Source organism: Mesoplodon densirostris, chromosome 3 (assembly GCF_025265405.1).
Source record: "Mesoplodon densirostris isolate mMesDen1 chromosome 3, mMesDen1 primary haplotype, whole genome shotgun sequence".
In the NCBI taxonomy this organism is placed as follows: Eukaryota; Metazoa; Chordata; class Mammalia; order Artiodactyla; family Ziphiidae; genus Mesoplodon; species Mesoplodon densirostris.
The window spans coordinates 128,253,337-128,270,628 of record NC_082663.1 but is presented as its reverse complement, the minus strand read 5'-3'; the positions used below and the strand labels follow the sequence as shown (position 1 = coordinate 128,270,628).

General features: G+C 48.1%; 1 protein-coding gene across 1 annotated transcript in view; it reads right to left on the bottom strand.

Moving 5' to 3' along the window:
- The window catches only part of ABLIM3 (actin binding LIM protein family member 3), a 150,817-nt gene that overhangs the window by 54,693 nt on the left and 78,832 nt on the right, over positions 1-17,292 (bottom strand). Inside the window, exons 6-8 of the mRNA XM_060093610.1 lie at positions 11,825-11,951; positions 8,034-8,127; positions 370-457 (exon numbers count right to left, since the gene is read on the bottom strand). Coding sequence (XP_059949593.1) covers positions 370-457; positions 8,034-8,127; positions 11,825-11,951 — 309 coding nt within the window. The remainder of the gene's footprint in view (positions 1-369; positions 458-8,033; positions 8,128-11,824; positions 11,952-17,292) is intronic.

Below are 17,292 nucleotides of genomic sequence, written 5' to 3'. Positions count from 1 at the left end.
GGTGGGGGTGTAGGGGCTGTGATGGTGCAGACACTCTGCAACTCAGACATCCTCCTGTTCTCTGACCCCTTGGCCCCAAGCAGCTCAACCTCCCACCCACTGGCAGAGCCAGGCAGTCTGCTCAGAGAACTGCCAGGGAAGCAGGCCAGCCGAGCAGCTGGTGGAGGCACACAGGGACAGAAGGCAGATTACACGTCACTTCACATTAGCCACACCGGCCAATTCCCCGAACCACCCAGAGAGGGGCAAATGAATCACAATTTTGAGGACAAGCCAAAAGCACAGACAACACTGAGATGGAAGGAGACTGTATCTCCTTTCTACTCACGAGTGAATAGGAATGCCTTACAGAGGGTCAGGTTTGCTTACCTGTGAGGTACATCTCCTCTCCTTCGGTGAACATCTGGTGGCAGCGTACACATCTGGCACAGGTTGGGTGGTAGTGCTTCCCTCCTGCCTATGGAAATAAAAAGATAAAAGAGGTCAGAGCTGGGGCTGCCATCCAGTGGGGCAGGTTGGGTTTGAACATTTCCTAACTCATTAGTGTCGATGGCATCTTCATGGCCCTGAAGCTGGTTGGGAGTCTATGCAGGGGAGTCCAGAACAGTCTAAAAGTTCACCAGAAGCTTGGTGATTCCATACCATGGGTGTCTGATGGCATTCAGGGGACTTCCCTGGACACCTGTACTTCTATTCCAGCAGTGAAAGGGCCATTTGAAGGCCACCGGTCCTACCTCCTTATTTCCAAATGAGAAAACAGCCTTACTTTGAGGACATCCCAGCATGTCCCCAAGAATGGGCCCTTACCACCAGAGGTACCTGACATGGTTTTAAGGGGCACAGAGACCTTCGGTTTAATAACATTGGATCCGTGAAAAAAAGATGTCCTTTTTAATCCTCTATCAATTCTCCTGATTTTTTTTCAAGGAGAAAGTACCAGTTTGGTGAGTATGTCTTTAACATCTATCCAAAACTTACTAATCTACCTTTTTTTTTAATATCTTTATTGGAGTATAATTGCTTTTCAATGGTGTGCTAGTTTCCGCTTTATAACAAAGTGAATCAGTTATACATATACATATGTTCCCATATCTCTTCCTTCTTGCGTCTCCCTCCCTCCCACCCTCCCTATCCCACCCCTCCAGGTGGTCACAAAGCACAGAGCTGATCTCCCTGTGCTATGCGGCTGCTTCCCACTAGCTATCTACCTTACGCTTGGTAGTGTATATATGTCCATGCCACTCTCTCGCTTTGTCACAGCTTACCCTTCCCCCTCCCCATATCCTCAAGTCCATTCTCTAGTAGGTCTGTGTCTTTATTCCTGTCTTACCCCTAGGCTCTTCATGACATTTTTTTTTCTTAAATTCCATATATATGTGTTAGCATACGGTATTTGTTTTTCTCCTTCGGACTTACTTCACTCTGTATGACAGACTCTAGGTCCATCCACCTCATTACAAGTAGCCTAATTTTGTTTCTTTTTATGGCTGAGTAATATTCCATTGTATATATGTGCCACATCTTCTACCTTTTTAAGAATAAGAACAGATGTGAGGCTTGGAGCCTCCATTAGGGCTATATTTTCTCAGTCACTGGCAATATGGCAAGTGATCCTGGTTTTCCTATTATATTACATAAGTCTTGTGTGTCAAGGGACCAACTTGAAGATAAGTTATAGCATTAAGAATGAGCACACGAGGCTCATAGGCATGGAAAATATTGTGAGAGTGGCACACTTTTAGGGCTCAGTGGGCAAACAAGGGCACCCACAAAGCCAGGACCTGTTGGGGAGTCTCTGACCCTCAGGCCAATCCCATGACTGCTGTACCTGGGAATCTCCACCCCATCCCCAGTTCACCCCAGGCTGACTTTGGTGAGACCCCTTTCCTATTCGCACTTTCCTTCCCTACCCATTATTTCAAGTAAAAATGGAAATGATTTGCAGCTGAGAATTCCTCTCTTGGGGGAAGAAACAACCCTCGGAGAAAGCTGTGACTCAAGGTCCCACTGGAAGCCAGGAGCAGTGTTGGAGCTGCTCCCTGGAGGGCCGGTCACCAGACCCGTGCTCACTTCCAGGCTGACAGTTCTGACGCTGCGGTCCCAGCCAAGAGGACCTGGCACACGAGGGCCCCTCACCGGCGGCTCTAGAACTGCTATATGGGAGGGGCTTGGTGCAGCGATTGGGTTGGAAGGTGGGGCTCATTTTGAAGGTATATGTTGCATGTTAAGGCAGGGTTTTATTGGGGGGGGATATAACCTGGGGGAAATTGGTGGATACTGTGATGTTGTTAAAGGTCCCCCAGACATCACTTGGTCTGATGTTAATGGGTTCCTTCCAATTCAAAAAGTATAACTGTATAATGCTGACGGCTTCTCCCTGAATCTTTTGGGGTGGGGGAGGGTTGGTTGGGCATGGACTTATCTATTCTGGAGAGATTTGATTTCTTCTAAAAATTTAGCAAGAATGTGGAAAGGGCAGATTTTTTAAAAAGGAAAAAAAAAAATCCAAAATCCCCTTTTTTCAGTCTTGGCTGTTTGCAGGGCTCCCACCAATGATAGAATGTTCTTATCATCACCAAAGCAAACTGTGTTCAAACTCTGGAAGGAGCCTGCTAATTTTCCCAAGCTGAGATGTCGTGGGACTGATTCTCCCATACCATGACAAGGATAATCGTTTTAATTAGTAGTCGCTTCCTACTTTGTATCTCTTTATCATTTCAATTATAGACCTGTTTCTAGGATGGCAACAGCACGATGGCAAAACTGAAGCTGGTGTCTTCCTAAATGTCACGCCCCAGCACCCCGCTCCAGCCGCAAGAGGCTTTGTGCCCATCTAGCAATCCTGCCATGAATGGCACTAAAAACCGCCTGAGGGAGTGGGGAAGGGAGGCTGCAGAGCAGCAGGTGCCAGCAAAAGGGAAACCAAGTCAGTGGGATAAGATGAGACATTCTGTCTGTTAACAAGCCAAAGTCTAGAACATCGTGACAAAAGATGGCAAAGATTCAGGACCTGGAAAATGGGGCCCTATTGGAGAGGTCTGAGAACCACAAGCAAGGTTAGGCAAGGCAGCACAGGGACACAGGGCTGTGGTTCTCCTTGGAGAGGACACAGACCAGCAAGGAAGGAGTGTGACTGGCGCTCAGCATGTTGAGGTCTGTCACTGAGGCAGGGATTGTGGGGTGGCCTGGGGAGGGAATGGGAAGGGGAAATGGAATTTAATTAAGTGCCTATTGTGTACCCAGAAATGCACTGGGCCTCGCAGTGGGCAGCTGTTGCCTTGGCCTGGCAAATATCCTTCCTCCTTCCTCCAGAACTAGCATCAGGCTTTTCCTTGGGGGGATTGACTACCCATTCCCCATGTCAATCCATGTGGTTATTCCAGCTCTATGGTCACAGCTACTGGTTTGGAGATGGGCCTGAGATTCTCCAATGAGGGCCAGCCCCAGGACGCTTGCTGAGCTATTAGGAAAGAGAAAGCTCGCCTTCCATCGGAAATGCTGGCTGATACAATGTAAGCCTAGAGCAATGGTGTCCGATTTCCCCATCATATAGGAGAGCCTTCCTGAGAATAAAGCCAACACAGAAGAAAGTGGCACCAAGAGGGCAAGATATTCCAAACGCATTTGTTTGAGTGCTGGGTCCAGCTGCGCCTGAAGTAAGAACTCCTCCTGGGTTTTTATTATGGGAGCTGATAAATTTCCTTTTTGGTCTGAGCCAGCTGAGTATAGTTTCTGTACTTGCAAGCAAAAGAGTCCTGACTAGCTATAAAGGAAAAACACACTCCTGTGTTGGTCCCTTACTCTCAGACTACTACCATACTCAGCACTTCTGACACCAGCTATGTGGGTGTTTTTTTTTTCTCCCACACCAAGCAATTCTCTATGACACCAGCTGGGTGTCCTATAATTTAATTTATTCTGACACTCTACTCAGAGAGAACATCAGACCCCACAGGTTAAGGGCTCAGACCCACAAGACTGTCTCCCCGCAACCCCAATTTAGATACCAATCATAAGTCCCAGGTTGTCACCTGTATTTCTGACTGACCAGCTATAAATCAGGGTTCCCATGACCCCCATCTTGGGTTTAATAATTTGCTAGAATGGCTTACAGAACTCAGGGAAACAGCTACATTTACTGGTTTATTACAAAAGGATATGATAAAGAATAGAGATGAGCATTCAGGTAGAAGAGGCACAAGGTATGTGGGCAGAGGCATGGAGCATCCACGCCCTCTCACTGTGCACCACTCTCCCAGGACCTCCACCTGTTCACCAACCTGGAAGCTCTCTGAATCCTGTACTTGTGGGGTATTTACGGAGGCTTCCTTGCATAGGTAGGATCCATCATTAACTCCATTTCTAGGCCCTCTCCCCTTCCTGGAGGATGGGAATTGGGGCTGAAAGTTTAAACTTCTAATCATGGCTTGATAGTTTTCTGGTGACCAGCCCCCATCCAGGAGCCCACCAAGGGTCACCTCATTAGAACAAAATATGCTCCTGTCCCTCAGAAAATTCCAAGCCATTTAGGAGCTCTGTGTGTAGGAACTGAGGTCAAAGAGCAAATGCTAGAACAAAATATGCCCCTAGTGCTCTTATCACTTAGGAAATTAGAAGGATTTTAGGAGCTCTGTGCCAGGAACCAGGGGCAGAGACCAATATATATATTTTCTATGATTTCACATTGACACATCTACCAGAAGTTAATAACAGTAGTATTCTCCATTGATAGATAAAGATCCTAATAAGACTCAGAGGAAGTGACTTGGTTAAGGTTTCATGGCTAGAAGTGATAAAACTGGAATCTAAGTCTGTTTCACTCCAATTGTGTATTTGCATACATCACATTGCCTCAAAGGCCCTGGGTAGCTGAGAGCTGTTGGCATCGGTGTGGGATACGGGAGCCTGGAGTCCTAGATTTCAGCTCTGTCTTTACTAGAAATTCTGCATGTGACCTGGGAATTACTGGGAAAAGCACCACATGTCTTGGGGCTCACTTTTCTTATATGGTAAAATGAGGAGGGTAAACTAGTTGATTGCTAAAAGTCTCTTCCTGCTCTAAGGAAAAAAAAAAAAAAATCAACACGCCCAAGATGCTAACGGAGCCTCGTACAAATGTAATCAATTGAAACCCAGTCACAAGAGCTGCCCAAGAAGAGAAGGCTCTCACCATGCTAAATGACAGCAACATGCCGGGGAAAAGACAGCCATCGACACGATTTCAGAGCAGCTTGGAAATGGTGGGACAAATTCCCATCTACCACCCTGGCCCTGTGTGTAATCGAACTCTCCTCCTTCTCGAAAGAAAAGTCTGCTTTTATGATCTCTCGTGCCACTGACCCTTTACCCCACTACAATGTGGACGCCCCCCTGCCCACAATCCTGCAGACCCAACAAATGGTTCTCCTGAAGGTAACCTTGCCCCACACCTCACAGCTTTTTCTCAGCCTGCGTATCCCTACCTGCTCTGTAGAATCCGCCCAACACCCTGACTGACTCCCCATCTTTTCCAGAGCTCTGTCCTCTCATCACCCCTTCCCAATCTCCCCCCACGTCCCGACTGCTGCTCCTCGTTCCCTGACAACTTCTCAGCCCCTTCTGCCCCCTGTAAGCAGCCGCTCCTCAAGGCTGCCTTCAGCCCACTTCTCTTCCTCTCAGAAATCCTGATGACTCCAATGGTGCCGGCTGTTATTCAAATCCTAGCATTTTTTTTTTTTTTTTTTTTGTGGTATGCGGGCCTCTCACTGTTGTGGCCTCCCCCGTTGCGGAGCACAGGCTCCGGATGCGCAGGCTCCGGATGCGCAGGCCCAGCGGCCACGGCTCACAGGCCCAGCCGCTCCGCGGCATATGGGATCCTCCCAGACCGGGGCACGAACCCGTATCCCCTGCATCAGCAGGCGGACTCTCAACCACTGCACCACCAGGGAGGCCCAAATCCTAGCATTTTTGAGACTGGTCCCTCCAGGCATGAGCTTTGCCCCTGAGCTCTGATCCACATTCTCACTGCCCTCTTGAAACCTTCCTGGAATTTCGGCCACACCCCACCCCGAAGAGAACGTGATATGTTTCTGCCCGGATCAGCTTCTTTCCCTGACACCCCCAGTTCTGCGGATGGCAACACCAGACTTCCTCTCACCTGGGCTTGACACTTTGGTTCAAGTTTTGGCCTCTTCTCCTTTGATGGTTACGTCTACAAGTTGCCCCATGGTTGCAAAGCTACTAGAATTCTACTTCCACAGTGCTGTAGACAGGGTGGTTGCCCCTTCCACTGCCACTGTACCTCCTGAGTCCTTCCTGAGGGGTCAAGGGCTCCTCGCTGGTCTCCCACTTCCAGTTTCTTTCCTCTAAATTTAGCCCACGTACATCACATTATCCTCCCTAAGATGCAGCTGGAAGCAGGTCACTTCTGCTTGGCCTTTCTACAACACCCCTGCCCCTGTTGCCCCATAAATGACAAACTCCTCACCCTGGTATCAGGCCCTCAGAAACCTGGGCCCAAGCCCTCCCTATGCTTCTGTTTCATGCCTTTTCCTCCACATCTCACTCCTACAGCTCCTTGGAAATGCTTGATGGTTTATCCACTCTGTGCATTTGTTTATCTTATTCTCTCTGATTCCCTACAATCTTGTAAAAGCAATCTTACTACATTGCTCTTTGGTTTAAAATTCTCCAATGGCTTTCCACCGCACTTGCTAGAAAACAGAAACTCCTAAACAGGTCTACAGAGCTTTATGTGACATGCCCTTTATGATATACTCCATCCCCCTCTAGCCCTGATTTACAGAACTCAGCCACACTGGCCTTTTTCTCTGTTCCCTGAAAGGGTCAAGCTCACTCTTCCTCCAGCTCTTCACACGGCAGCTTCCTGCTCATCCTCAGGGCTCAGCTTCAATGCATCTCCTCAGAGAGTCCATTCCTGGTTGCTGCACTTTCTCCTGCTGAGCCGAGATGCGGCTGCAGAATCCTTCTCAACACACTGCTGACTCCAGGTAACCACAACCGACTGGCCAGATTTGTCAGAATTAATGATTCTGTTCGCAAGGCCTGACCCAGTCTGTCGTCCCTCAGCCACTGTCACATGAGAAAACTGAGGCCTAGAAAGGCAAAGATACTCACCCAAAATCTGAGCATAAGTTAGCACCCAACTGTTTCTACTCTTAGGCTACTGTTTTTCATTGGCACCAAACTCTTTCCTGTTTCTGGTTCCTCAAGGTGGGTGGTCCCAAAGCATAGGAAGACAGCTTCCTGGGCCCACAGGGTGTGGGAGGGAAGGCCAGGAAGGCCAGCGAACAAGGGCTCAGGCGAGGGCTCAGGCAAGGGCTCAGCTCAGCAATGGTGCTGCAGGTTGTCTGTCACGGCAGAGTGAGCTGTGTATCAGAGGCGGAGAAGAGCTGTTGCCATGGTGATGGACCAGCCAAAGAAGGGCTTAGGGAATAGGCTGCTAGACAAGCTGGTTCTTAAATCAGCACATTACAAAATGCTTAAAAAATAAAGCAGGGGGCTTCCCTGGTGGCGCAGTGGTTGAGAGTCCACCTGCTGATGCAGGGGACACGGGTTTGTGCCCCGGTCCGGGAGGATCGCACATGCTGCGGAGCGGCTGGGTCCGTGAGCCACGGCCACTGAGCCTGTGCGTCTGGAGCCTGTGCTCCGCAACAGGAGAGGCCACAGCAGTGAGAGGCCCGTGTACCACAAAACAAAACAAACAAACAAACAAAAAGCAGGGTTGGGAAGAAAATCATAATTGTCACTCCCCAGTAATCGAGCTGGGTCTGAATCTAGAGAAGCAACTGATATTTCCAACACAGCATTTTTGGAACAAGGAATAATTTTGTCCAGCTCCTCATTTTGGGGGTACCCAGAGAAGGTTATCTGCTCAAGGTTATGTAGCAAGCTAAGCTGGGGTAGAGAAAGCGGGGGACGTAGAGGCTATGGAAAAAGGGGTGTGGGGTGACTCTCCCCTTCCTCAGGGATGACTTTTTGGAGTCACAGGCCATCCTGCCCAAACATCTTCAGAGTTACTTGTACCCACTCACCTCCAAGACCCTGCCGCTGATGTATCGGTCACAAGTCTCGCACTTAATGCCAAACTGGGAGTGGTAGTCAGACTCACAGTATGGAACGCCATCCCTGCAAGAGGAAATCCACACAGGAAGAGGAAGTTAGGGGGGTTTACGGGGGTGTCACGTGGAGCTTCCCAGACCTGCAGGCAACTGTGACTGGGCCAAGATTAGAAGCACTCAGGGGGCTGTTAAAAATGCAAATTCCCCAGACACCCTTCAGATACACAAAATCAGACAATTCCTGGGATGGGGGGATGCCAGGGAATCTGCATCTTGACAAACTCCCTGAGCATGCCTGGGAACCACCACTCTGCTGCTGGCTGTGAGTGTCCCTTTTCCACTCTTCTTCCTCTCCCTCCCCACAAATTCTCCAGACCTACTTTTTCCTTTACCCCAAATGGCTCTTTTAAAAAAAATTCATTTAAAAATTATTTAAAAAATAAAATTTTATTTTATTTAGAATAGGTAATATTTGCATTTGGCACATTCTAGAGGCACAAAGGGGAAAGTCTTTACTCCCTCTCAGCCTCTCCCAGTTTCCCTTCCAGGAGGTCAGTATGATCAGTCATCTGATTGTGCCCCTTGATCAGTAGAAAACAGGAACCCTCTCTCCCCGACCACCTCCTAAGTGCTCCATTCTTGCCCAGTGCTGATAACTTATTGGGCAGTAATAAGATTACTGTTAGTTATTCTTATACGACCCTCTACTACTAATAGCCATTGATATTTATTGCTTGGTGTGTGCCAGGCCCTCTGAGGGCGTTTTACATAGGTTATTTCATCTAATCCTTGCAGCAGCCCTATGAGGTTGGAATTACCAGTCTCCCCACTGTATGGATGAGAAAACCCAATTCAGATGACCTAGAGCTGGTTCAAACCCAGACGGTCTGGTTTCTCCCAGGTTGTCATGAGAATTAAAGGACATGGTTCCAGCGTGTCCCAGGGCTTAGCACAGCGCCTGGACTAGAGTGAGTACTTGGCAAATGACAGCTAGGGGAGTCCCCATGATTGCTGAGAGGGGTCTTCAAGGAGGATGTTTGGGGCTCAGCTTTCAAGGGCCCATGTGGAGATGGTTGGAGCATCAAAGAGCTCAGCCCTGCTCCAGCCCTGCCTAGCTCTAAGGACCAGATCTGATGACATCTCTCTGAAGTGCTGATGCCATCTTTCGTACGTAACAGAACTCACGCACACACACAGAGGCCTAAAGAACAGGCATGTCCAAGCTGCTGCCCCGCGGGCACTGCTCGGAGCCCGCCCTGGGCAGCAGAGCTGTCAGTGTTTCCTGAAGGAGAGTTGGCAATGAGGACCCGTGCTCAGCAAAGTCACCAGGTGACACTGTTGTTTGTGGGTCCACGAGACAAGCTTCCCCCTCCCCCAACCCTTCCACACTGTGTGGGGATGGGAGGGTGACCCTGCAGGGGGATAGTCATTTGTCAGGAGGTGGGGACAATGAGCTAGCAAAATTTGGGTATAAATGCCAACACCTCCTAATTTGGACCCATGAGGTTGTGAGGCCTTCGGGAATTTGAAATATACATGATTCTAAAAAGACGCAGATGGTAAAAATTAACATTTACCGGGTACTGATTAGGTACAAAGCACAGATCTCTGAGCCCTGACACGACCCTATGAGGCAGGTCGTCTTCTGAGCCCTGTTTTTATAAATGAGGAAACTGAGACTCAAGAGAAGTTGAGTCTCTTGCTGAGGTCAGGTGGGCTGGGCTTCTAACCTGGGCATCAACGCCACAGCCAGAGCCTCTAAGCATCTGACACTCTGCTGGCAGATGAATGAAGAGCCCAGGGTCCGGCTGCAGAGGCCCAAGGCGTGGTGGGCAATCTGGTCTGGACCTGCTTGCGAGGTGCTCTGAGCAAACCCTTACTCCCCCAGAGAATTTGGACTTAGGCTCACAAACTCAAGGACTCCTGGCTGGCAACTCACCAAGGGCACTCCTTACTTGGCAGGCACAGAGGTGCATGCCAAACTCCACTAACATGGCCTTCAAAGCTCTCGGGGCTGTGACCTCAGCTCAACCTCTGCAGCATTGGACTTCACCTGTGCACACACCCGAGTTCCCACAAACAGGATGGATGTGTCCAGCACCTCCCTGCTCTTGCCCAGGCTGGGCATTCTGCCTACAAGCTTTCCTTCTTTACATTTTCAAATCTTATACCCCTTTTCAAGGTCTGGCCCAAATATCACCATCTTCCATAAAGCTCTCATATATTCCAGATTCTACTTCTGCTAGTTAGAAGTGAATAGTCACAGCCCTTCGCTTAGACCTCTGACACAGACAAGGGTCGCCTAGCTAGCATCTATCTCCCTTTCTGCCAGCAGCAGTACCTCGCCTGGGTTTTCCTGGGAACCACCCCTTCGCACTCGCAGTTACAAAGAACTCACACACAGCTGCTCTCTGGCTTGAGGGCTGAGATCCTCCTGGCCAGTGATTGGTCAAGAATGGGCATGTGACCCAGCGGTGGCCAAATCAGAGGCAGCTGTGGGACTTTTGCTGGAGTTCTTGGGAAAGAAGCCTCCCTCTCTCTGCCAGGTTTGCGAAGCTGCTAGAATGAAAGCCTGGAGCTGCTGGTGATCATCTTTGCTACCATTTGGGGAGGGCCTGCTTGAGAATGAAACAAATGCAGAGGAAGGTAAAGCTGAGAGGGAGAGAGAGACACTTCTGAAGTACTAATGACATCTTTAAGCCCTTGGATTCATCCATGCCAGAAGCCAGAATGCCGCTGGCCTTCCCATTTCTATGAGTCAGTAAACTCCCATTTTTGCTTTTTAAGGGAGTTTGAGTTGGGTTTTCTGTCACTTATGATTAGAAAGGTCTTAAAGAACAGAACTTCTCTTGAGCTCTCAATCACATATCCCCTGGAGGCACAGTTTCTTATGTATATAGCTTATCTCTCTTATTTTTTGATAGCAGAAACCATGCATGCTACAAATTTACATGCTCACTGTGTCCTAGCATCGGGCCAGAGATACCTGAGAAGTGTCAAAGCTGTGAGGGTCTGTGGTCCTAATTTTTTTTAGGTACTTGAGTATGCAAACGTGGTCACAAGGGCCTAGCACAAGGGGGCTTGTCTAGTGCTCAGTGTGCAGGCTGGGCCATCTTTCCTGACAACTGTGTGTCCATCATCTCTTATCTCAATTCATTCAACAACTGTATTGTTGACTATGGGTTGGGCATTGTGCTACACCAGCAGAGAATTAAACAAGTCCCGCCCTGGTGAGGACAGACACTAAATATAATCATTGGAGCAAATTACTTACTGCCTGAGACTCAGTTTCTACAGCTTTTCAAATGGGGATAAATATCTCATGGGGGTAGTCATGGGACTTAATGTGATAATTCGTGCACAGCAGTTAGTACATTCTTTGTCCACAATAAAAGCTCAGTAAATGGTAGCTAGTATTATTAACCTTACTAAAAAGTTAACATGGATAAATATACAATTGCAAATGGTGTTGGCCTGTACGAAGGAAAAGAATAGGGCAGAATGAGGTCACCTCTGAGGAGAGGGTGTGGGACCTGAGACCAGAAGGGAGGAGCAAGCATGTGCAGAGCAGAGAAGAGCATCTGAGGCAGAGAAAGCACCGCATGAGGGTCCAAGGTGGGTGGGGTGCTGTTTGCGGCCAGAGTGTGGTAGCTGGATGGAAATGGAGGGAGATGCTGCTGGGGACTCAGGCAAGGGTCATGTGCAGCCAGGTCTGGGAGCATGCAGAGGCCAGGCGGGCGGGGCGGGGAGGGGGAGAAACCCACTTGCTGATGTACTCCCCGGTGAGGATGATGCTGCAGGTCTGGCATTTGAAGCAGCTGACGTGCCACTGCTTGTCCAGAGCCAGGAGTGACTGGCCGTGCTTGATCTCCTCCTTGCACCCAGCGCAGTCTGCAAAGACAAGAGGATGTGCTGAGCAAAGCATCCTGGGCCCCTAGAGCCCTGCCATCATCACACACCTGAGTCAAGGAAACCCCTCCTGGAACGCCAGCTTTTCCACAACTGCTCCCACCCTGGCACTGGCACCTGTCGAGACTCTGCCAGGTGAAGGGAAGGCTAGTGGAGCCCTGGCCTCTTGACAAGTGGTCTTGGTGTGAGGGAGAAAGAAAGAAAGACCTCCCAGGGTTCCTCCAGAAAGTTCCCTGCTGGTCATCCTGACAACTGTTCATCCAGAATGGACCCAGCACGGCTTCTGCTCTCGAGTTGCTAACTAAGCTCATGCAAGTCTCTGTGACCCAGAGACCTGCAGTATCAGTGTCACCTGGGAGCTCAGAAATGTGCAGCAATGTGGGCCCCACCCAGATCGACTGAATTTTTATTTATTTTTAATTATTTTATTTTATTTTTATTGAAGTATACTTGATTTACAATGTTGTGTTAGTTTCATGTGTACAGCAAAGCGATTCAGTTACATATATATGTATATATATTATGTATATATTATATATATATATATATAATATATATATATATATATCTTTTTCAGGTTCTTCTCCATTATAGGTTGTTACAAGATACTAAATATAGTTCCCTGATGCTATACAGTAGGTCCTTGTTGCTTATCTATTTTATGTATAGTAGTGTGTACCTGTTAATCCCAAACTCCTAATTTATCCCCCTCTTTCCCCTTTGTTAACCATAAGTTTTTCTATGTCTGTGAGTCTGTTTCTGTTTTGTAAATAAGTTCATTTGTATCATTTTTCTAGGTTCCACATATAAGTGATATCATATGATATTTTTCTTTCTCTGCCTGATTTACTTCACTTACTATGATAATCTCCACGTCCATCCATGTTGCTGCAAATAGCATCATTTCATTCTGTTTTAATGGCTGAGTAATATTCCAGTGTGTGTGTGTGTGTGTGTGTGTGTGTGTGTGTGTGTGTGTGTGTGTGTGTGTGTGTGTGTGTGTGTGTGTGTGTGTGTGTGTGTGTGTATTTACACACCACATCTTCTTTATCCATTCATCTACTGATGGACATTTAGGTTGTTTCCATACCTTGGCTATTGTTAATACTGCTGCAATGAGCATTGGGGTGCATGTATCTTTTTGAATTAGAGTTTTCTCCAGATATATGCTCAGGACTGGGATTACTGGATCATATGGTAGCTCTATTTTTAGTTTTTTGAGGAACCTCCATACTGTTCTCCATAGTGGCTGCACCTATATACATTTCCACCAACAGTGCAAGAGGTTCCCTTCTCTCCACACCCTCTCCAGCATTTATTGTTTGTAGACTTTTTGATGATGGCCATTCTGACTGGTGTGAGGTGACACCTCATTACAGTTTTGATTTGCATTTCTCTAATGACTAGTGATTTTAAGCATCTTTTCATGTGCCTGTTGTCCTTCTGTATGTGTTCTTTGGAGAAACATCTATTTAGGTCTTCTGACCATTTTTCAATCGGACTGTTTATTTTTTTGATGTTGAGCTGTATGAGCTGTTTATATATTTTGGAAATTAAGCCCTTGTCGCAGACCAACTGAATTTTATCAAGATCTCCAAGCACAGTAGAGTTTTGCTCAATGGCAAGGGCCCTGTTTGTGATTTGTGTGTTTTGTGGTTAAATGTATTTTCTTGCCTAGCACCATGCTCAGCACAGAGTTAAGAAATCAAAGAAGATTTGCTGAATGAGCGTGAATGAGCAGGCCTCATAGCACTCAGGCAAAGGACAGAACTTACCACACACACCTCCTCCCCAACTTGATTATATACCAAACATTTGCCTCCCCAAGTAGCAAGGATTAAAGAGTCTGATGAGATCATTCCAGAGCAGAAAGGTGCCCTTGCTCTCCGTTCCCCTCACCCTGGACTGTGCACTGGGGCCAATATTGAATGTAGGGGGCCCCAGAGTCTGCCTGTTGCTCAATCAGTGTCTGCGGAGGGGCAGGAAATAGAGGCAGCGTCCAAGATACTTGGGAGATGCGGGGAATTCAGGCCTAGCCGACCGGATGTCCCACTCTGGAGGAGGAAAGGGTCATTGTGCAAAGTTTACCAAAGGACAAGCCTGCCTCCTGGCACCAAAGCAAATGCATACTTGGGAGCAGTGGCAAGAAAAGGGACGGCGTATCAAGTTGGGAGAGGCTGGCTGAAGTTCTTACATCCAGCTGGGAGCCTGTCCTGGGAGAGGAGATGAGGAGTCCATGTGTCTAGGAAGTGGGTGTGCCCAGCTGGCTGTGGGGAGGGTCTGGGCCCTGATGAAGTGTGTGTACGAGGCAGCTCCCACAGCCCGCCCCTCCTGGCCACACAGCGCCTTTCTAACGTCTCTTAGCACAAGCTGCGGGCAGGAAGGTCTCCCGTTGCAAAATGCTTCAAGTCCCAGGCCTTCAAATGGGGGCTGGGAGAATTGTTTTAGGATTTCTTCTCTCCTGGGATAAGTCTACCCCCACCCCATCCTGATCATCACAGTCTTCAGAATGTCATAGTTTAGAGAGGTCAGGTACCCCCTCCTCTTTTTTTTTTTTTTAATGTTAACTATCATTATTTTTAATAGTGTTTATTTAGTTTTACTTGTTGACAGTTTGCTTTATTTATTTATTTATTTATGGCTGCGTTGGGTCTTCATTTCTGTGCGAGAGCTTTCTCTAGTTGTGGCAAGCGGGGGCCACTCTTCATCGCGGTGCGCGGGCCTCTCACTATCGCGGCCTCTCTCGTTGCAGAGCACAGGCTCCAGACGCGCAGGCTCAGTAGTTGTGGCTCACGGGCCCAGTTGCTCCGTGGCATGTGGGATCCTCCCAGACCAGGGCTCGAACCCGTGTCCCCTGCATTAGCAGGCAGACTCTCAACCACTGCGCCAACAGGGAAGCCCCCCCACCCCTCTTTTATAGACAGATGGCCTCTGAAGTGACTTGCCCATGCTCCGAACCGTAAAACCCAAGGGCTCACTCAGGCGTCTGGTCCAGCTTTCTAGGCCACAAATTCTGACCTTGTGTCTCTGTGGGCCTCAATGATAGGGTTAAATGATTCTACAGGGGCTCAGAGTTCACAGAACATTTGGCCAAAGTCCCACCCAGTGCAGGAATCTACAGCATTCTCAACAGGGGTGGGCACCTTACTCTGTGTCATCGCTTCCAGGGGTGAGCAGTTCACCCCCTCTTGAGAAAGTCCACTTTGCCTTTGGACAGGTAAGATTGTCATGACTACCTTTTTTCTTCTTTTTTTTTTTGCCTGCGCCAGGTCTTAGTTGCGGCATGTGGGATCTTCATTGCAGCATGCGGGCTCTTAGTTGCAGCATGCATGTGGGATCTAGTTCCCTTCCCAGGGATAGAACCCAGGTCCCCTGCATTGGGAGCACAGAGTCTTAACCACTGGACCACCAGGGAAGTCCCGTGACTGCCTTTTTTATATGGAGCTGATTCCTGACTCCTTGTGACACCCCCTATTTTATGCAATCAAGAATAATCTACCTCTTCCCCCATGTCAGTTTCTTCAAATATTTAATGATAACTCTAGTTTCTCTCTTCTCCTTTATCCCTTGCACTTCACTTTTCCTTGCTTGACATGCTCATTCACTGAGCAAATTCACTTGTGGATTCCATGGAGATAGACATGTTATTAGCCAACAACACCACTGTCTATCTTTTCAATAAACCTTATTTGAAGAGCTGTATCCTTTTGTGGCAACAAAAGAGATGAGTTTCATCTCTTTAAGTTGCAGCGACACATCTGAGATGAATTAGCACCTTGAGCTAAAATTTAGGAGATGGTACAGTGTAGTAGTTAAGAGGTTGAGCTGAGAGGTTAGAGTGAGTGGAGAGAGGCTGGCCGAGGGGAGAATCCCAGCTCCCCAGCTGACTAGTTGTATGACCTCAGCTTCCTCATCTGAACACCTTCCTTACAACACTGGTGTGAAGATGAACTGAAGTCAGGCCTGGAAAGACTTTGCACAGTGCTTGGCATGTATATATGCAAAGAGTGGTTGCTATCGTTATTATCCCATATTCTCATGTTTTGTTGTTGTTGTTGTTTTGCGGTACGTGGGCCTCTCACTGCTGTGTCCTCTCCCGTTGTGGAGCACAGGCTCCGGACGCGCAGGCTCAGCGGCCGTGGCTCACAGGCCCAGCTGCTCCGCGGCATGTGGGATCCTCCCGGACTGGGGCACGAACCCATGTCCCCTGCGTCAGCAGGTGGACTCTCAACCACTGCGCCACCAGGGAAGCCCTATTCTCATGTTTTTAACTCATACTCTGTGCATTATCCAATCTCTGATATGAGGTCAGAAGCAATATTTCTGATGTAGGGAAGGCCTGCTGATGCCTCCTGAGAATTCTGGCATACCTGCTCCACACGGTTTTTCTTTTCATGTTATACTGCTCATCCTCCACCGTACTGGCTTCATATTTATCAGGACCTTTTCCTCCCTCTTCTCTCAACTTTCACTCTTGGCCACCCAGTGGAGCCTCAAACACCCCATCCGGGAGCCCGGGTCTGGTGTAATAAGCAGGCCACACCCTGTCCCAAGTTGGATTCTGCAGAGCCAGCTGTCCACTCCATTCCTCATACATTCCTCTTCATTCCAAAATTACAACCTTCAGCTGGCAGAAAGTATGATGCCACCACTTGTTCCTCCTAAATCCCTCAGTTTACTGGAGACTCTAAAGACCCCAGACAACTATTTTTAGTTTTTTTGACTGTGTCATTCATTCCACTTAGATCAGCAAAAATAAGTGGGTTTGTGAGTCATAGCAAGCTCCCCACCTTGTTTTAGGCAACTAATCCAGGGAGACAGGACCCTTCCTATTAGCAAGTCATGTCTCTGGTATAGGGTGTTAAGGAAATAGGCTCCAAAGCCAGACTGCCTGGGCTCACATTCCAGTTACATTACCATTATCTGAGTGACTTCGGGCAAGTCATTTATGCTGTTTGAGTCTTAGTTTTCTCATCTAAAAATCATTACTCTTATCTCCCTCATAGAGTTATTATAATGATTAAATGAGATGTTATATATAGAAAACTTAGTGCAGTGCCTGACCACAGTAATGGCCAATCAATGTTAGCATTAGTGACGGTGGTGGTTTTGGTGGTGATGGTGGTGGTGCTATTGCTGCTGATTCTTCTCAGTGAGGTCTGTGCAGTGCCTGGCAATAGTCACGGTCAATCAATGTTAGCAGTGGTGATGGTGGTGTTGGTGGTAGTGGTGCTCGTAATGATGGTGGTGGTGATTGTGAAGATACTTATGGTGGTGATGGTGGCGATGCTACTGCTGCTCCTGATTCTTCTTGGTGAGGTTT